Source organism: Cyprinus carpio, chromosome A16 (assembly GCF_018340385.1).
Source record: "Cyprinus carpio isolate SPL01 chromosome A16, ASM1834038v1, whole genome shotgun sequence".
Classification (NCBI taxonomy): Eukaryota; Metazoa; Chordata; class Actinopteri; order Cypriniformes; family Cyprinidae; genus Cyprinus; species Cyprinus carpio.
The window spans coordinates 2562346-2583790 of record NC_056587.1 but is presented as its reverse complement, the minus strand read 5'-3'; the positions used below and the strand labels follow the sequence as shown (position 1 = coordinate 2583790).

Genomic DNA, 21445 nt, shown 5'->3' with positions numbered 1-21445 from the left:
AGGCAGGCTATCTACAGGTTTGTTGTCTCTCAGAAGGAGTCTGTGTGCAGGAAGAGAGCAGGATTCACTATAAGAGGTTGTGAGAGGTCAGCTCTGCTGGATTTCAGAATCCCTGTCTGTCTTCTGTGCTGTGTGTGGACGGCCAGCACATCCTCTGAGCACCGCACCGGGTGACAAATGTGTTTAAAAGATGAGACTGAAATTGGTTTGGACTGACCTAGAAAAGCAGTGAGGCTGCGGATGCTTTTTGAAAGGAGCAGGGAGTGGACGAAATGAGAGGATGTGATGGGAAAGAGAAGTAGGAGAGGAAGATGTTGGGAGTCTTCAGGATACTGCAGGGATCATGAGAGGGTGACAGATGTTTTTGTGTGTGTGTGTGTGTGTGTGTGAGTGTGTGAGTGTGAGTGTGTGAGTGTGAAAATCAACATGTAAATATCAACTGAATGGAAAAGCGAACCGAGTCTCCCAGATTGTTCCCAGAATCACATAATTTGACCTTATCTATGTAACCAGATCACAATTGCAGTGATCTCATTAATCAGTGTGCCCTTCATAGACAGAAAGAGTTTATAGGCTGTATGTACTCAGAATTGTAATTCCTGGTCCTAGTGGAGAATATAGTTGAGCAGTAGAGTATATATTCTGACTGGAAAATTATTTCGACGTATGAGGTTGACATGATATATTTCCACATGCGTAGTCTGACAGCATTATTTGCAACAACCTTATTAGGCAATTGCAGTAATTCTGTCTTTAATGATGAACAGATATGGGAATGTTTACAATCCTTTCTCATCAGGCCTGTAAGCACAGCTATAGGTTCATAAGTCAGACTTGGTCTAAGTGCACCTCATTATATTCTAGAAATAGTAACGTAAGCAATGCAAAAACTGACTTTGTAGGCAACATTTTACCAAGGTTGTCACAAGTTTTGCCCTGTATCCTTGCTAACAGATTTTCTTTACAGTTCTCACTGACCAGAAGTGTGATTAAACATTTGTTTATTCACACAAGCCATTTGCTGTATTTCTTTGCATTGTTTGGATTGTCATCATACTAGCGTAAGGTTTATAGAATGTTAATGTAGATATGACAACTAGAGAGGATTTGCTGGAGCTATAGTCAAGTCAAGTCAAGTCTGCTTTATTGTCAATTCTTCCACATGTACAGCACATATATATTCAGAGAATCGAAATTGTGTTACTCTCAGACCCATGGTGCATACAGATAACATTAACAGTAGAGCCTAAAAATCTAGATAGATACAGATTAAATATAAAATATAAAATACAACTATACAAATAAGGTCATGTAAAAAATAATAAAAATAAAGTTAAATAAAGCAGTGCAAGCCACATGGCGAGTGAGACGGGTTCCTTAAATGTCCTGGAGGGAGGGGAGAGAGACACCAACGATCTTCTCAGCTGCTTTCCCTATGCATTGAAGGGTCTTCCGACAGGACGCGTTGCAGGCACCATACCACACAGTGATGCAGCTGTGCACATGATGGGGGCCGGGGCTCTAGCTCTTCTCAGTTCCACTGATTTACTTTGTTTCAAAAGCCTTAGCAGAGTATATTTTTCCATTGCGACTTGTATGAAAGTGCACATACTGTGCTGTGCAAATGATACTCCAGCAGGAAGGTAAGAATATAAGAAAAGACAATAAAAGCAAGTTACAGCATCAATGTAGAGTTATCTTGTAAATCACATGTTCCTTGCTTGAGTGCTTGGCACAAGAAGGAAGTCTGGCTTTTGTCAAGGACTGTCATTAACATTTGGGTTGTTTTCCTAGAGCACTCTCCAGAGCTTCTGTCTTTAAAAGTTGTTTTTGGAAATGTCCACCTTTACTGAATATTATCCTGCTTAAGTTACAACCTCATGCTGTTTTTGACTTTAAGATGGATTGTACTCTTTTTAAAGCAAGGTTATTTATATCAAGGACTATGTCCTTTTTTTGTTTTGTTTTTTTTGCAGGCAGTCATGGCCGTCCAAAAACGACATGCATCAGGACATCGAGGACAGCTTAGCCTCTTCGTCCATCTCTCATGCTGGAGGTCCACAGTCTCCTGCTCGCAGTACAGAGAACCTGCTAAACGGTCACCGCAATAAAGGGCTTCTGGAAGTGTTTCATAGAGAGATCAACGAAGCCTCCAGCAGTTCTGCTGCACCTGCAGCTCTGCCCCCAAACCCCCTTAAGCCTGGGGTCATGGCTCCCCTTGTATCCGCTTCATCCAAGCAACGAATCTGCCTGTTTCGGGTGGAAGAAGATGAGGAGGAGGAAGAAGAACAGGAGCCTTTACCCTTGCCCTCCCAGGTTGTCTTGCGCCGCAAACCATTGTCCATCACCAACCGGCTTACATCTCGAAAAAGTGCCCCAGTGCTCAATCAGATCTTCGAGGAGGAAGGTGAATCAGATGATGACTTTGACATGGATGAGAGTCTTCCACCCAAGCTCAGCCGGTTGAAGATGAACATTGCATCTCCTGGTACGGCTCAAAAACGCTACCACCGGCGCAAAAGTCAAGGCCGCGGTTCAAGCTGCTCTAGCTCTGAGACCAGCGATGATGATTCGGAGAGCCATCGCAGACGACTAGACAAAGACACAGGGTTCACCTACAGCTGGAACCGCAGGGACAGTAGTGAGGGTCCACCTGGAAACTCTGGGGGCAATGGGGGTGGAAGTAGCGGAGGGCAGAGCAAACCACCTGGGGAAGGTAACTCAGGACCAGACAAGGGCAGCCCTCCAGGAGGAGGAAATGGCGGTAGTACAGGAGGGGACAGTGGAAGTGGTGGGAGTACAAAAGGACAGGGAGGCCCTTCCAGCTGTTCCCGTAGCAACAACAATGCTTCATCTGGCTCGACACGTAGTGCATCTCGGAGTGCGGGGGAACTTGTAGAGAGTCTGAAACTCATGAGTCTATGCTTGAGTTCTCAGTTTCAGCATCGCAGCTCGGGAGGAGGTGGTGGTGGACGGTTTATCCTTGATCCTCAGAGCCTGTCCAGCGTTAAAGTTCAGGAGAAATCCTCCTGGAAGATGTGCATTGGCTCCAACAACAGTCTAGACAAAGTGATCAACCCCGCCTTGAATGGTAGCGTTGGGACAATGGAGCATTATCAAGACCAAACGTCGGTCATGTTAAATGAACTTGGCCTGGTCAAGGAGAACAGCCTGAACTTGAAAAATAATGTTCTCCAGCTACCTCTGTGTGAAAAGACCATCTCCGTGAACATCCAGCGAACCCCCAGGGATGGGCTACTCTGTGGCTCAGCCCAGGCCAGCTGCTGTCAGGTCATATGATGGCACGGCACACAGCTGGATCTCAGAGTGGATTGTTCCTATTGCCACATTTGTAGCATACAATGACTTGAGTTCTCCACCAGTAGCTGTAAATGACCTCTCTTGATCCCAACTTGACCTTTAGACCTGCCTTCAATGTCGTCTTAATCATTCTCACAACTTATTTATTAAGTTCTTCTCTTGGACCCATTGGTTTTTAATGAAGTGCACGCTGCTATCCTTTTCTTGTCTTGTCTTTATTTGTTTTGCCCAATTAGACTTTAATACAATTTAATATTTGTTTTCCAAGTCCTGTTAATTTTGCAGTTTTAGCCCTTGAAATGAAGCGCTCTTAATATGAATTCCATGGTTCCAACACCAACCAATTAGTCAAGAGTTGTGGAAACTGTATGTATAAATAAATGACCTTTTAATAAAGTAAGATTTTAATTAAGACCAACAGTATGGTAGAACAGAACATGGCAATTCATAAAACAAGCACTTAAAGAAACTAGAAATACCACAACTGGTTTTGTAAATTTAAGCCCCAATATGATTGTAATAAGATGATAATACAGTAAAAGCAATAGTTGAAGTAAAGAACAATCCAGGGGTTTTAGTTAAGGTTTTCTTTTTTTTTTTTTTTAATTCATAGTGCTGTCTGATGTTTTTTTTTTTTTTTTTTTTTTTTTTTGCACATTTTTTAAGTGCTATTGACTGTTTCCTTGTCACCATTTAGAAATGTTCAGAATATATCATTTTTGAGGTTAGTGACAATCAGTTGCAATAACAAGGGAAATTTTTTCATGGATAATTTCCAAGAGGGGGCTACAAATAACCCAGATGTAAATAAAAAAAAAAAAAAAAAAAAAAAACTTTTAAAATAGCATTACACCCCTTTCACCATGTTCTTAAATCACATCACACCACTTTTTTTTTTTTTTTTTTTTTTTTGGAATATAAGTGCAATTTATACATGTTCAAGCTGGTCTATTTTTTTATTCCATCTGCGAAATGCCCTCTCAATTTAATAATGTTTTGCCAAATTTGCAACCCAGACAGCACTGTGGAGACACCCACACATAAATTTGTTCATCCTAGTTTTTATCAAATTATAAAATTAAAATTGCACTACAGTATAAGTAGAGTCTACAATTAGCATAGTTTGAACACCATACAAATCACAGGGGGGATAATTAGCCTTTCTGCCAGAGCAAAATCAGACTCACAGACAGAGACAGTATTCAGTACTGAACATTTTAATGAGAACCGTTGAGTCAGTACCCCTCTTTCTCACATCATTATTAAAACGTAGTTTGAATAGAGAAATCATTTTATCATTAAGGACTCTTCTTTTGCTTAATAAATCATTTTTGGTTCCAGACCATTATATCTCACTCCTGTTGTTCTTGTACCATTCAGCTTTGAGTTACTGTATATACCAGTCTCAGAATCAACTGGCCTTAGGGGATGTTTATAAGTATGTACATATTTTTTTAAAAGTTTATTTTTTTGAAAGAACTGCTGTTTTAAATTGCTGTTTGGGATGTGAGCCTTGAACTTGCTTTTAGTTGGGATAAAATGGGGCTTTTTTGTCACCTGGCCACCTGATAACAGATATATAAATAAATGGGATGTCTTCTATTCAGTGGATGGCCACTCTTTCAGGAAATATGGCTTCAAGAGTTGGCCATTGGGTGACCATCGACTGGTATAGAAATAAGTCAAAGCTCTACAGGGCTGTGAGTGTGAAAGAATCAGTTCTGAGATTTAAAGGGCATTTGCAATAAGCTAAGCTATAAGTTGCAGCTATATGTAAATATCATTTTTTGTTTTTATATTTCAAACCTGTACATCCTTCAAATTGAATCAAATTATCTTAAGTATTTCTGTTTGTTTTGTCTTTTTGTTTTAAAAGTAAAGTCTGTAAATATTGGTGTAAATATGGTGCTCTACTCTTAGAAATGCAGTGTTGGACTTCTTGTTCATAGCTGTAATATAGCCTTATTAGATATGAGTGTCGAAAACAGAGCAAGAGAGGTTGAACAGAAAACAGTGCTATATGCATCAGTCTCTGACTTTGTCCTATCCTAATGTAAACCGCTAAACGACATGTGCATGTGTTGTGCGTTTGACATTATTGATCCACGTTCATTCAGAGGAAAAGAACCACCACAAAATGTTAAAGGACCAATCCATGTACTGACGTAAAAAAAAAAAAAAAAAAAAAAAAAACTTTCAAGAAGCAAAATGATTAAATGTTCTGTTGCTGAAACTTGTCTTTAAAAGTTACATATAGCTATGGTGATGTCAAAAATTAAATGTGAAATATGTTGTCTTTAAACCCACTCTTTGTCCTTTTTTTGGTGTTGTCCCTACTTGTTTCTCATTGAATAGCTGGTTGTACTCCAAAATACATTATTTATACAAATATTTCACATCAACGTTATTTATCTGTGGGCTTTCTGTACAATAGAACAGGTTCAGAGTTTCACTGGACACTATGTGGCAAGAAGTTAAACTTGACAGAGCACTGTTGCCCATAAGCCCTTGCTGCTGAAAGGTATTTGCACTTAATTTTCCACTGGTGTTGTGCTGGTTAGGTGTCTCCAATAACCAAGAGCTTTTCAGGAGTGTCTCAAGTACACGCTTCTCATCCAAGTACATGTCCAGCATCAGCTTAATGGTCAAACACACTATATGCGTGTTGTCAGTAGAGCACACAGACACGTTCTGCATATTGTCAGTGGAAACTGCTGAGACTGCTTCACTGTCAGAAAGTGTGACAAACGGTTCTCTTATTAGATTGAGTTGTAAGTTGGCTAGTCACACTGCCCTCAGTCCTCAGCTTCAGGAAACATCAAGAGTGAAGACACAGGGAGTTGTTTGTTGTGCTCCCAAAACCTTAGTCTTTTTAAACACATTTCTGTAATTAGTCAAATAGAATTGTAAATAGCTATTCTCTCTGTCAAGACGAGATGATAAATGACTGTTTACATGCATACAGTTGTCTAATCTAGTTCTCTAGTAAAAACTAAACTAACCGAAGTAAAACTTTGGAACAAACCTTTTTAATTAATCAGCATGAATATAAATCAGCACACTGACAGGAAAAGGATTTCAAGCCCTACGTTTTATGCTGTTGTATGTATGCTGCTTTTAATGATGTGAATGAAAATTTTATAAAAATGCCGTGTAATGGCAAGACTGAGTATAATGGGAAAATAGCAAGAAAAGAAAACTAGCATGTTTCTGAATGTATGATTAATACTGATGAACTACTTCAAACACAAAATGAGGTGCATGAAAACACTGAATCGCTAATATATGTCATAAAGACAGGTGTTCTCACAATATTTCAGTGTTTGTTGGTAATGCAGCTTCTGAGTTTCAGGTTGATAAAAGACGCCTTCTGAAAGTCTCAATCATAAATGTCTCATCCCAAGGTGTGGAAAGGACGAGGAGCATGTTTTCTGATTATTTAAAATGTTTATTTTCAGGCAGAGAATATTGAATGCTTATTTCAAGTACAATACAGGTTGAAGTGGAGCTGTAAACAAAAGCCATAACTGTTAAACATGGTACAGTGAAGTTTAAAGGCACTGCTCTATCTTTGGTAGAACTTGAAGTGATTGAAAACAGACAATTTGAATTCCTCAAAAAAAAAAAAATGTTTTACAACTTCAGACAAAAATAAAAAATGAGATGTACTATGACAACTAACCAAATCAACCTAGTGACCCCATCAGACATGCACCAACTGGATTCCCATTTTCACTTCTCTCATTATACCAGTAACAGTTTTATTGACATATAAAGAAATAAAACACTTCGTGCAACTGCAATAACGGGAAACCATAATAAAACCCTGTCATTCAGAAGTGTACAGCATCAATAAGCCATTTTGTGAATAACATGGCAAGGAGAGCATATTTAAAGTCAGAGTCAGTTAAATATAATACAAGATAGTTTACAGCATGTGTACACCTCGAGTACTTTCATTGTGTTGTTGTCATCACCCGTCACTTATTCCACGTATTTCAGGTCTCCGCAGCCTCCAATATTTTCTAAAAAGACAAACAGTATCAAAATATTAATGGTGGAACTTACTTGGGAACCTAACCCAAAATAAAAGAAGTTTAAATAGTTTTGATCACAGATGAACAGAGGGTGAAATGAATATCTAGGATCTATGTGCATAAAAAAAAGTCTCAAAATATGATGAATATCCATATAATCTCTTCTGAGAGATTTTACACACAAAATCAAGACTTGTATTCATAATCTTTCAGGTTCCATAATGTAAGAGAACTGATTCAGACTGATTTAGCATCAGTTCTCCCCGGTCTAAACATGTCTTAGATGTTGGGACATAAAAGGCAAAAGCTGATCTTAGTTCAGTGTACATGCAGCCCCGGGCAGGACTGTCTTTCAAATGAGTCACGCTGGGTTTTCAGAGATGGAGAGGAGCTGCAATATTTTATATTTTTATAACAATAAAAGAACATTACAGAAAGCTACTAAATCTCTCTCTTTTTTTAAAAAAAGACCATCAAAATGAACCCATCTACCAATAGCAGATGTTTTTCTCATGACTCCAAGACTATGGCCTATGCTGGGTTTCATTTAATCAATTAATTTCACTGCCTGCAGCAAACCAGAGCAAATTACATTCTCAGTGAAAAAGTGTTTGGTGCAATTAACTTTTCAATCCAAAAGAGAGATCAATAGGGCCAAAGCTGCTGATTCTGTGATTCTGTATGTATAAGTTGAGTGAGTCCGAGCTCTTGTCTCCTCTGAGAAAACTGCAGAATGGTTATTACTAGGTACTCCAGATATAAAGTCCCTTTAAATGTGGTGAAAGAAAACTTCATTCAATAGTTAAAGAGGTCTACACAAGTTATCATACTGTGGCCTCCACCGGAATCTCCAAATCTTGTTTTTTTCAAGAAAAAAAAGGAAATATAATTAAATAGAATGTCAATAACAATATAAATAATTACAATAAGAGAATATGATTATTATTTTTTTTTCTTTGAATAACAAAAATAATCACTCCCTTTGCTTCCTTCGGGCTAAATAAGCATTAACAAAAGTGAGAACTGAGGTGTTCAAACAAAGGTGGTTGAGATGTGCCTAAATGGAACAAATATTCTGGATTTCAAGGGAGGTGCTGATGGGCCAACTGGGATAACTGACGGGACATGTCAGCATTGATTATATTAGAAGGAGGTGGGTTAAAAGCTTTTAAGCGTCTGCAACTCCAACATACTATCACTCATGTTAACAACTGAACTCAAATACAAACTCAGAGTCAATAAATCATTAGAGGTTGAACAGATGTGCACAGTCCCATCACACTGATAATATATTGTCTATACAGCCTAATCATTTATGAGAAACCCATCAAGGTGATTTCGGTCCAAAGTCTGACTCGCAGTTTGTCAGCTTACTCTGTTCACTGCAATGCGATGTTGGCTGTATTGAAAGTGATGACTTCATTTCCCCTAACATCATTAAAGGTTAACATGGGACATTTCACATTCTCATGGACTTCGTCAAGTTGACAGATTGACTCAGACTACTGGCTTGTTCCACTTCCTGTGACGTTGGACAGGCAATGATGCGAAAGCAGACTGAATCTGACAAGGTCCATCATGCGACCAACATTCTTTGACACTAGGGCTGGATTATGGACCAGGACAAAGGGGCCAGTGCCCCGGGGCCTCAGATTGAATCCAAAATTCAGAATCTGAGACTGGGGCATTTGTCCACAAACTGAGCTGACAACTATAGATTCTTGGTCCCTTAAAGTGCCCCTATTATGGGTTATGAAGGGTTCATATTTTGGTTTTGGGAGTCCCCAACAACAGGTTGACGTATGCAAGGTCAAAAAACACTTTCATTGTCTTATAATATGCATTTATTTTTACCTTTCTTGCTCAATGACTCCCAAACGATTTGTTTAACGAATAATTTTTCCAAACCCCTCCTTTGCGAGACGCTAATCTGCTGTGATTGGTCCGATTGGTCTCATTTTCATTTCATCTTACCTGTAAGGCCTGAAAAAGCAGCGTTTGTGAGCGCAGTGCTGCTTTGTGTACAGTTACTGGGGAAATCTCTATTTTTACTGCTCGCAGTTTTTTTTTTTTTTCACTTATAGTGGAAACTCAATCATAACTCTTATCTCTAACTCTTATAAGGTTTCATCTTATGATCGATAATGTCCCAAGATGTCCACCCCAAAATTTGAATCTGATCAATGACTACTGATCAACTTCTGTAGGAGTGTCCAGTCCTGCTCCTGGAGGGCCACTGTCCTGCAGAGTTTAGCTTCAACCCCTATTAAACACGCCTGAACAAAGGTAATCAAGGTCTTCAGGATTACTAGAATCTTCCGAGCAGGTATGCTGGGACAAGTTGGAGCTAAACTGTAGGATGTTGGCCATCCAGGACCAGGATTGGACGCCCCTGACCTTCTGGTTAACGTGGTAAGTGTGATGCAGTATGGTGTCACTCGTTGCCTGTAGTAGCAGCCAGTCTGTGCTGAATGCGGACTCGCAAAAGGTGGTAATACAAGCTTGTATTGCTCTGAAGGTAGGAAAAAATCCTTATTATGGTATTTACATAAGGGTCAGGAAGTATGATTAATTGTGTTAATTTTTATCGCATTATTTATTTTTTTAATTACTCACACTAAATTAGTGTATTAAACAGCCCAGATTCTAAGACAAATGGCCTCCATCATTCAACAAATTGACATCTGTTGGAAAAAATGAACCATTAATTTTCAGTTCGCAAATTAAAACCCAGGACACAACATGCATGCATAAAACAAGCTGCCTTTTAAAGGGAGAAACAACTCTTATCAAAGCATGGCTCACCCATGGATGGGAACTGTAGAAACCAAAATCTTTTCAAGACAGATGTTTTGCTGGACTGCTACCTTGTCCAACCCCTCTACATAGGAACACTTCGATCGAGCTCTAGTAATGACGTAAAGTGAAATAATATACAAATGTGAATTAACCATTTCCCTTCATCTTCAAGGGAGATCCTCATTGCCCTTTCTTTGTTTTCTATTCCTATCAGCCACTCAAACAGCTGTAACAGTTTAAAAAGAGTCTTATTCAGCAAAACAAAAAAAAGCTAAAATCGCCAGTTGCCATAATGGTTCCATGACAGTGTTGGCCTTTTCCTGGAGTTCACCCTGGATCCTTTCCAAATACTGGCCACTAACTGGGGGTTTCCATTGCCACTGAAAGTGCTGGCTATTTTCAGAGCCCCTTTGCCCTAGAGCAGTGGGAGCTTTTCTCCCGACAGCTGTCTTCACCTTCTCAAGCTGCTGAACACATGGAAATACAGCTAAATGGCAGCATGTGCTGCTAGCTCATCACTAGCACTCTCAAACCACTGGACCAAGCACCTCCCAGAGGTTCTGCAGTCTTATATCATTAAGCAAATGCGCTGTTTAACTGCAGTCGGCACTTTTGAACTCTTAACAGATCCGGACGAGGCCACTGAAGCTATTAGCTGCCGTCCATCATTCTGATGGAGAGACTCTGGTGAAGACGCACCGCCAGCACTGGCAGAGGGATGAGCTGGTGTCAGGTGAAGTCTGTGAGAAAGAATTGGAGGGGTGGGAGCCCAGAAACATCCCGTCTTCAGTCATCCTGAAACATAATCAATACGTGTTTTACGACCCGCGTCTCTCTGCTAAATTAAAAGAAATGTTAGACGGATGAAACTTCGATGGAGTTCCGCCTTTATCGCAGATCGTCAGCCAAGTGCTTCATCATTCCATTAAATGTGCTGTCTTAATTTCGCTGTGAGATGGGTCTTCCCTTTTCAGTACCTAGAGTTCCCACGGCGTGCACAGATGATCTGTGGCTATACAGTCTTCATGAAACTGAGGCCACCAAGATGCAGTAGTTGTAGTTGTAGGCATTGACTTCCATAGTGCATTTTTTGACATTCTTCAAAATATCTTCTTTTGTGATCAAAAAGAAAAAAGAAACCCATACAGTTTTGGAATTTCTTGAGTGTGAGTAAATGATTACAGAATTTTCATTTTTGGGGGAACTATCCCTTTAAATGCTTGTTGTCAGAATGTCCTTCTTCACTGGCTAAAGATTAACTAATCACATGGCGTTTACAGCTCAGGTGACTGCCTTAAACAACTTATCTGGAACTGAGTGCATATGAGTGGAATGGCAGAATTCAATTCACATACTTTGGGGGGGGTCCTACGCCAGCCAAGCAACTGCCATTGAGATAAATGACAGTGCAAAAGAACAGATCTCACCAGGTATTATAAACCTCCTTGTCTTGCAGATATTTATCAACACCTACTTTTCAGCAAATAAGGTAGAACCAATTGATATTCATAAGCTAGTTGATTTTATAATCTGCCCCCCACTATTTTTCATTCCTACACCATTGCACACTAGTGCTGCGTTTTGCTAAAACCAACACATAAAAATGCAAAACTATTAGAGTAGTGCTCATCATGTACCTAAATTAACTGGAAAATATTACAATCCACAGCATTAAGAGGCAAAGGGGAGCCATATCACACATCTTATCTGCTGTTAGTGAGAGGAGGAGACACAAGGCCACATTAAGGATAACGCTGGATGCCAACAGCACTCGCCAGCTCATTTTCATTCACAATCCAACTGTGCCATATCACTAGAGCCATGGCAACGGACTTACCGACCAGGGGCTCGTCTCTGCAGAAATAAAACCACTGAATCCTGTTAAAGCATGTCAATGCTGTCGCTTTGACAGACATTGTATGGAATCATTATTAATACTTAAGATAATTTATCATGCCTTTTGCTATTTTAGAAGAGAGACGGTGGTCTGACTTCATTACCACAAATGTTCCAAATCTGACTCACTGTTTTAGTCTATTTGAGGCTGGGTAAGGTTCATATCCATAAACAATAAATTACTGCCACTGGCACCACCTACCTTGACCTTTGAATAATAGTAAAAATCCAGATTATAAAGTAATAGATAAGCCAAAGATGAAAATTATTTGCCCTCACCGCCATGTAATTCAGCATGTGGGTGCGTAAATGACGGCATAATTGTGATTTTTAAGGCCTCGGGATATGTTTGGTTCTGTTCAGAATAGAATACTTCCATAATACTTGCACTAGTTTGTTAAATTAATGAAAAATGTTACTTTTACATTGTTACAAAAAATTATTTCAAATAAAAACTATTCTTTTTAGTTTAATTCTTCTGATCTTTATATTCATTCTGCAAAAAAAAAAATGTATGTATGTATGTTTGTTGATTAATTCAGGTATGTGTTAGATATAACTTTGACAATAATAAGAAAGGTTTCCTGAGCACCAAATCAGCATATTAGAACATGCCCTTCTGTTTAGCAATGGAAAAGATAGCCTATATGTTGAAAGGTAAACTTTCTTCTTTTGAGAATATTTGGACACCCTTTATATCCATTGTCTCAAACTTGGATTCTGATTACTGAAGGATGATGTGACACTGGAGTAATGATGCTGAAAATTCAACTTTGATATTAAAGCAATAAATTATTTATTTAAATGTATTTAAATATAAAACGGTAATTTTTGAATACAATATTTCACAAATTTAGTGTTTTTATTGTATTATTGGTGAAATAACTCTTGAACGGTAGAGTAATTTCATTAAATTAATTTTCAGTGTCCACAATTTTCATATTAAAGACATATGGAACACTTTTTTTTTTTTTTTACCTACAATATCAACAAGCAGATAATACTATGATATTATTGTATGTTTATATTAAAATATATATTTTTAATTCAAACAGCAAAGTCTCACCATTTATGCATTATTAAACATTTTTATATCGCTTCAAAAATAAGGGCTGACAAATCAGATGAATCAGAATTAAAGCTCCAGTATGTGACTTTTGTAATTGACCACAAGAGGGCGCATTTCCAACAATAACAAAGGCGAAGCTTGATGACGCTATGAAGCAGGTGACGATGGGAGATGTCGTTTTTAATGCGTTTTCACCATAGCAATGTATCTAAATTGTATAAACGAATCATGATCACGGATGAGGTAATTTATTCGTTTTTGTATTACCTGTATATATGATCGTATTATTTTATGTCATCATAATTAATGAACTGCAAGGAACGTGAAATGTTATACTATATTATCCCGTTACAACTTACAGCTTTTTGTTAAATGATTTGTTGGGTTAATGTTGTGCAGTGTTACGTGTTTATGGTTAATGCCGTGTTGTTTAACGTGCTCAAACCAATCGTTCTAAAAGTAAATTTTAACGAACATTTGCAAGTAATTGACTAAATATATTTTTTAACAACACATATCCGATTGTATTTAATTGTACTGCCATAATCTCGGTCACCACAACGTGATAAAAATCCTTACCTTAGTACAAAGAGCAATATAACTTACGTTTTACTGGCATTTCAATACTCGCCAAAGAGTTATCGTGATCCATAACAACGACAACCAAACCATACGCTTGGCTATAACATAACCACCACTTCCGCATTTGACCATGTGATATTCCGATGTGGTGGAACATCACATGGTCTCTACACCGGAAAAAAAGTATAGAGCGGACATTGCGTCACTGAGAGGCGACATATTTTTTCCGGACGGCCAGTTATTTAAAATCGGAATTTCTCTGAAATAAAAAATCTTTGGAGACTCTTGAGATATTGTAAGTACACAACTGGAGGAAATATATCACACTGTGCAAGTCATTTTCGGAAATTTTATTACAAAATTCCTACATATTGGAGCTTTAATATCAACTGTGATTCTGCAAATAAACATATTTTATCAACAAAGTAATAATTCCTTCTTGACTCATTATTACAAAAATTGACTATTTTTATTTTTATTACAAATAAAAAATATATTTCTGAGATGAATACTGAACACCGCTCACTGAATTAAACATGCAAAATGATGAGGTCATGAAACAACAATGTTGCATACTAATGTTTGAAATATTTCTCACTGCAAGATACATACTCAATGAAAAAGTCTCAATGTTATTAAAAAAAAAATAATAATAATTGAAGGCAGTTTGCAGCAAGCAGTATATTAGTATTTTATTCCAAACATAGCCTTTGCCTTTTGAGGAAAACAACCCCGACACATAACCCCCCACCCCCATGTGTGTTCTTTTGTGGCTGACCTACTTCTTATGCCGCATACAAGGTGATAAACATCTTCCTAAATAGCTAAACCTGATTAGCAAACACTACCTGACGCACTCTGTATGTCAGCAGAGCTTATTAGCATGTACAAAGGTCTCTCTGGCTCATTTAATGATCAGAAATCATGTTAATGCTGCTCTCTGCCTCTTTGAACCAAAAGATAATGGTTGCCACATCATCACTTACGTTGAAGCAGACATGTGTTGTTGACTCTGTGAAACCCACAGAGGCATATACGCATACGACTATTAGCAATGAAGTACTTTCTGACAGGGCCTATCATATAGATGGTCACATTTCCTGATTGCATGCTGTAGATATGTGCACATGTACAAATGTGTACTCACCCTTTTCTTAAGAGCTTCTAGGGAGTCAAACTCCAGCTTGGCTAGTTTGACTTGGATATCTTTAGGAACATCTGGAATAACGAATGCCAGGATGAATTTGAAGGCAAGGAGAACATGCTGCAATAAACAGAAAAAGACAACTTTACAACACAGTTTTCATGGACTATTATTATGTAATTGTCTCTATGTAATATAATGAAGTGCTAATTAAACCTCAAATATCTTTTGTGACGTGTATACATTTTGGCTGGACGATCTTTATGGCTCTCTATGTGTTCAAAGGCCACATTAGTGATATGTATGCTGCTGGCAGAGTGTCATCTGTCATTGCTACTCCATTGTGTTAAATAGATCACCATATGCCCACTGCCTCTGAAACCAGCTCACTATTCACCTTTGTGTGATCCATAAAGAACTCTTTTGATGGTTGACGTAAATGTATTTCTGTTAAATTGATAGTTCACCCAAAATTCTGTCCTCATTTACTCACCCATAAGCCTTTCATCCATCTTCTAAACACAAATGAAGATATTATAAACAAACCACAGGGATTTCTGTCCCTATACATTCCCATTGCACCAAAACTTGAGTTTAAAAAAAAATGAACATAAGTGTAATGGATTTGGAACAACATGAGGGTGAGCAACTGATGTAACAACTTTCATTTTTAGGTAAACTAACCTTTCAAACATTTCTTAAATGTAGCACAGTAAAATCATGCAATGACTGTATAAAATTCACTATTTGTCTCAATCTCCCTGTTGGTCAGCTATTGTTGACTAATGTGGAAAATGCACCAGCTCTGCTTTGGATGCAGCAGTTTAGCTCAGATACAGTATCAATGATCAGTGTCAAGACTCTAAAATGCTCCTGAAAGTCAGAGAAGAGACATCAGCTAAAGCTGTGACTGATAGAGACAAAGCAACCTCTGGGAGTCATCAACAGATCTCTGTGAACACCAGAACAAAATCTGATCTTCTTCTGTGGATGACAAAGTAAGATTATAAATGATGTAGTGGAAGGGTGAATATTTTGATGTTGGTTGGGAAATACACCAAAATCCAAATCGCTCTTTTGAGACTCTGGGCCGTTTTCAAGCACAAACTTTCACATAGTTCATTATCTGAACTTAAATGACCCAGATTCATATAAATATATGAATCATTACACCCATGATCCATAAATACGACAGCACCTTTAGCATTAGGTGAAAGCACTTTATTTCAGTTTTGAATGAAATTAATTCATAGTTGAAATTCAGTCAACTACATCTGCCATACTGAGTAAATTTTTCCACTGTGCTTGTTGCAGTGATTTTCTGAGATTACCTTATCTGTGCAGGGAATTCAAGATTCTGTTGCAGTCATATCAATGAAATTTCTGCAAAATTTTGCAGGCCATTGTTCATTTTTATGAGTAGCGATGCATGAAGCACCTCTCACGCAAAAGTCAATTTTGCTTTCTGCTTTGCTTTGCAAAGTTGCTTTCTGTTGGTCAGTGTGACCAACTTTATATTCAATGCAAAATATGTGAAAATGTTTCACTCTCATAAAATTGAGTAGATTCATATTACTAGATTAAAGTACTGATACTGGATTACTAAAATTACTAGATTTCACCCAATGAAAAGTTGCTGAACATTGGTAAATATGGCCACTTTAAGATTTTGGTTAAAACAAGGTACCTTATATTGCAGCATCATTTTGGGACTCACTAGAATATATGACTATCATTATATAACTAAATAACTACAACATATAACTATATATTTTAGTATATATTATATAACTCACTAGAATTTTGGAACAGAACTATTGTGTTCATGTGAAAATCGATAGCAAATTTTCACCAGCAAACCTAAAGAAACACTCTACACCCAGTATTGCAGTCAGATAAGGGTTTAAGAGCACCGACTGAATCATTCATCTGTGATTTATCACAACAGTACATCAGTAACAGACAAGCACAGTCTCCTGCAGGGCGCTGCCTAAAACAAGCTGAGAGCATGTTCAGAAGTGTGACTCAAAATGATGTTGCATTTGAGCATGAACTGAGGAAAATGCCACCCTCTCTTCAGACTGATTGCTGTCTGAGTGTGTGATGCAGAGACTGAGGATCAGATCTGATATGACGAGAGAACAAAGCCCAGATTATTTGTGTAGTCACATGTTTCTCCAAAGTCTTTACCAGACAGTTGTATCATTACAGCAGACGTACTTAAAAAGGCAAACACAACCCAAACAGACAAATATTGAATTGTTTGAATAGGTAAACAAAACTCTAATAATATATATATATATATTATATTATATTATATTAGCGATTATTAGGGTTCAAATGCTTAAAGGCATTTAAACACTTATGTAAAAATATATGACATATTAGCCTGTAACCACCTAAATCAATGATTTAAAACAGCATTTTGGAAAATCCAGGTAATTTACCATAGAAATATGGTGATTTTTTTAATGATTATGACTTTTATAGCTCCACCTGTGATCCGATCTCCATCAAACTTTGCATGCTTGTTTAGAATAACCTGTCACATGTGCTCACCTAGTTTCGTGAAGTTTTAAGTTTTCGTTTAGAATTATTGACCTAGAGAGTCCATAGAATTGTACAGCCCTGTTTTTGTTTTTTTTTAGGACTAGGTTTTATATATATTATTTATTTAACAAACAATTTGATTGACAACAGTGATTATAGAGACAAAGTCGTTCAGAATGAGGAGGTCTATCAGATGATATAAATATTGTGTGTATGTGTGAAAAACCGTGACCTCAAATTTAGCTCTCACATGAGTTTTCTGAGTTTGTTTAAAAGTTATAGCCATTTTAGTAAAAGTGACCCTGTCCCTTCAGTTTTGGCGACCCTTTGCAACTTTTTTTTTTTGGTAATTATTGGTATTCACACTCCAGAGAATCTTTTTTGCTCTGGTTTGGTTCCGATCGGGAGGAAAAAGCTAGGACTAGTTCGCAAAAGGAGGAATTTAAAAAAAATCCGAAATACCTTAATCTTCTGTCATGCGAATCAGAGACATGCGTTTTGTCCGTCGTGAGCCAAGGATTCCAACGACATAAGGCACTTGATCCTGCAACTAACAGTTTTGGAGTTCTGAGCGATTTTGTACTTTTGATTGCTGTAGCACCCCCGTCAGACCAATTTGGGCAAGCCTTGGTTACGTTGTAGATGGTGTGAGTCTTTATGACTTACGGTTTGGTCTGCCTGATCAGTTTTATGTGGAGATCCTTGGCCATTCTAACAATTACAATAGGTTTGCAGCGCTACGCACTTAAATCCCTAAAAAGTTATCAGAGACTCAAATATGAGTATTCCAGAATAGAATAGAATAGAATAGAATAGAATAGAATAGAATAGAATAGAATAGAATAGAGGTTAATTTTTACCAGGCGAAATTCAGTCATTTCAAAAAGAATCTACGCAAATTAGAATTTTGTGCGAGGGCGAAAGATTTCTCCATCTGCTGTTGATCAACAGAAAGCTGTTTGGCTTTTGTGTGAGCTGTGCTTCATGCATCGCTACACTATTTTCAATGGGCAGTGGACCTATTTACCCACAAAATTTCCCCCAAATTTTGCTAATACGAAGACAGAACACTTTATTGCCCTATAATATAATAATGTAGTAAAAAGCATCTTAAGAAAGGAGAGGGTACCGCCCATGATTCGTTCAGCCTATTGGTGACCAATCTCATGTGTGACCCATGAACTGAAGGAAAATGTGTGTCGGAGAGGTGTCAGAGTCTTTCCAGGCTAGCTGTCATCTGCTTTAAGACGTGAGTGGAACGGAGTGAGAGAGCGTGGCGGCCAGACACATCTGATCTTGCAGCATGTCAGACATGATTAGGGAGACATGCAACAGCACAGTCTTCAGTGAAACAGCCCTGGAAGAGCCTGTCTGCCACTTAACATGAGCGCTCGCTGGGTGGGGTGTACACAAATACACACACTCTCATCGTGTCCGATTGCTAAATTAGCCACTGACATCTAGACAGCTGCAGTTAAATCAGAATATATGAAAACCCCTTTGCCCTTTGTTATAATCCTGTAGAAACAAGTACTGCAGATAAAGGCAAAATTCACAATGAGAGCTTTTCGTAATACAGTACAGCAAAAAATCAGATTACAAAAACATGTGCCTTATAGATTGGTGCAGGCATGTAAGCCAAACCCAGAAATCAGTTAGCATTTTGGCTCTTCCAGTTCTATCGTTCAGAAGTCAGTGGATTTTTTTAACCTGTTTTTGGTCCTGAAATAAGTCTGTGGTAAACACAAGCTCAAGAGATTTTCAAGTTTTATTCTACAGCATAAAATACATCAGTACATATCCCTTTTTAAAGCTTTTACTTGTCTTGAAAAGTAAAAAAAAACTTGTTAACGAACAAGTGGCTAAATGGAACTATAGAGGTTGCTGGGGACATTTATCATATTCACACTGAATAAGTAAATTCATCTACTCATTAGTCCACATTCACAGCCTCACTGTGTTTATAATCACGCTCTTGCAAACTATTCTAACTTTCAGGTAAAATGTTTTTATTTTTTTATTTTATAAAAACTGAAAGAGTTGTTGGAGGTTTAACAGAACTTGTGTGACCGTTGTGTAGTTTGTAGTTTATAGCCTACATTTAGCTACATTGATACTTCTTTCAACTGTATTTAGGCTTTAAAAACATTGGGTTCATTTGTGAAGATTATCATGATGAACAAAACATGTAAGTATCATAATCATTCTAATATGCTAAATTGGTGCTTTAGAAACATTTCATATTCTTATCAATACTGCAAAAAGTTATGCTGCTTAATAGTTTTATGGAAACTGTGATACATTTTTCAGGATTCTTTTGAGGAATAGAAAGTTCAAAAGACAGCAATGGCTTGAAATAGAAACTGAAAACACTGCTAAATGTGTGATTTTTTTTTTTTTTTGCTTTATTAAGTGTGTGCATCTGTCTGCAGACAAATCTCTTTCTCTTTCTCTTTCTCTCATAGGTCACAATCAGCCTCCGTAGCATCAATCTTTTCAGTTCTTCCTGATCCTCAGCCGTCTCCTGTCACCGTGGCTACACTGTTGCCTAGTTACTGCTCTCTGAGGCATGTCATCTTGTAATTACCTGAGTATCGAATGGCCCAAAAATAGTCAGCAGTCATGGTTCTGAGAAATACCAGCAATGACAAACACACACACTGCTTTCTGATTCATTCCAACGTGAGCCAGTGACGATGCACACAAAAGCGATAACAGAGCGAGGGGACATTTGCATTACCCATCATCCAAAGATGACCTTTGAGGGCACAGAGATTATTTCTGGGATGATTGCTCACTTACACTACAAAAACAACAAATCTGTGTTTTCTTATATTCAAGTACTGTCAGATCTACAGTGTATCTGTTACGATTGCTCATATCTAGAGTTGAACAAACACTTAACCCCAACTTATGAAAGTAACTAATCCTGCACCATTTCTGTACGAGACATCATGTTTCAATAGCTTTCATTCAAGGGATAGTTCACTTAAAATGAAACATCTGTCATCATTTACTCCCCCTCAAGTTGTTCCAAACCTGTATGAGTTTCTTTCTTCTGTTGAACACAAAAGAAGATATTCTGAAGAATGTTGTTAACCAAACAGGTATCCATTGACTTCTACAGTGTTTTTTTTCTTTTTCTATTCTATGGAAGTCAGTAGCTACCATTAGCTGTCAACTTGCAGGTGAGTAAATGATGACAGAATTTTCATTTTGAACAAACTATGCCTTTCAAACTGATATCTTCTGTGGCTTTTTCATTTTTTTTTGTAATGAGTCATAATAAAACATCTTGCCATATTATAATTTAATGTCATAACATGCTGCAATAATCTGAATGATTTAATCATTCATTCGTCCTGTCCTCCTCTGTTGGTACATATCATATTATCATGTCAGACTATATGATATTGTATTAGTACTTCTGAAAGTGATCCATACATCACACAGCACTCTGCAGTCCGTGGGAAGCAGGCCTTCCCCCTCCGCATACTGATCCAACGCCAATCCCTGCTCACTCTACTTAATGAACTAACAGAGTCAATAAAATATAGAAAGACAGCCTTTAGAAGCGTCCTGCATAATAGACAGAGAATGTCTATTATGCAGGACGCTATTCAGTGTGTGCGCTCTATGTAAATGTGCATATACACACATAAGTTTGTTAATGATAGAAAAATTATATAGCTATTAAGGAGTCTTGAAATCTTGAATTTATAGGCTTTGGTTCTTAAGCAGTTCCATTAACATTTCTTTTATCACTTTTGAGAAAGCACCTTGCCTGCGTTATTTGTCCTTACTAAATTACAAAACTAAAACAGTGATGAAGCATTCAGACTGATGAGTGAGTGAGTCACTGGACTGATTTAAATCAATAACCATTTTATAAAAATAAATTAATTAATTATTTAAAAAAAAAACAGAATAAAAACCTACTCATTACCAGATCAGTCATTTACAGTGTTATTTTAGTATCATTAAGATACAATGATAGTTTTTATTAACATTTTGGATTAGTTTTATTTTAATATTTTTTTAATATTT

General features: G+C 37.5%; 2 protein-coding genes across 2 annotated transcripts in view; one reads left to right on the top strand and one right to left on the bottom strand.

Moving 5' to 3' along the window:
• LOC109061780 (SNF-related serine/threonine-protein kinase) overlaps positions 1-4159 on the top strand; it is a 44818-nt gene extending 40659 nt beyond the window's left edge. Inside the window, exon 6 of the mRNA XM_042772011.1 lies at positions 1977-4159. Within this exon, the coding sequence (XP_042627945.1) occupies positions 1977-3300 (1324 nt within the window). The 3' untranslated portion in view covers positions 3301-4159. The remainder of the gene's footprint in view (positions 1-1976) is intronic.
• Positions 4160-6748: 2589 nt separating this feature from the next.
• Positions 6749-21445, bottom strand: part of LOC109061779 (anoctamin-10) — a 29056-nt gene continuing 14359 nt past the window's right edge. The window contains exons 13-14 of the mRNA XM_042772012.1: positions 14852-14968; positions 6749-7346 (exon numbers count right to left, since the gene is read on the bottom strand). Of these exons, the coding sequence (XP_042627946.1) occupies positions 7320-7346; positions 14852-14968 (144 nt within the window). The 3' untranslated portion in view covers positions 6749-7319. The remainder of the gene's footprint in view (positions 7347-14851; positions 14969-21445) is intronic.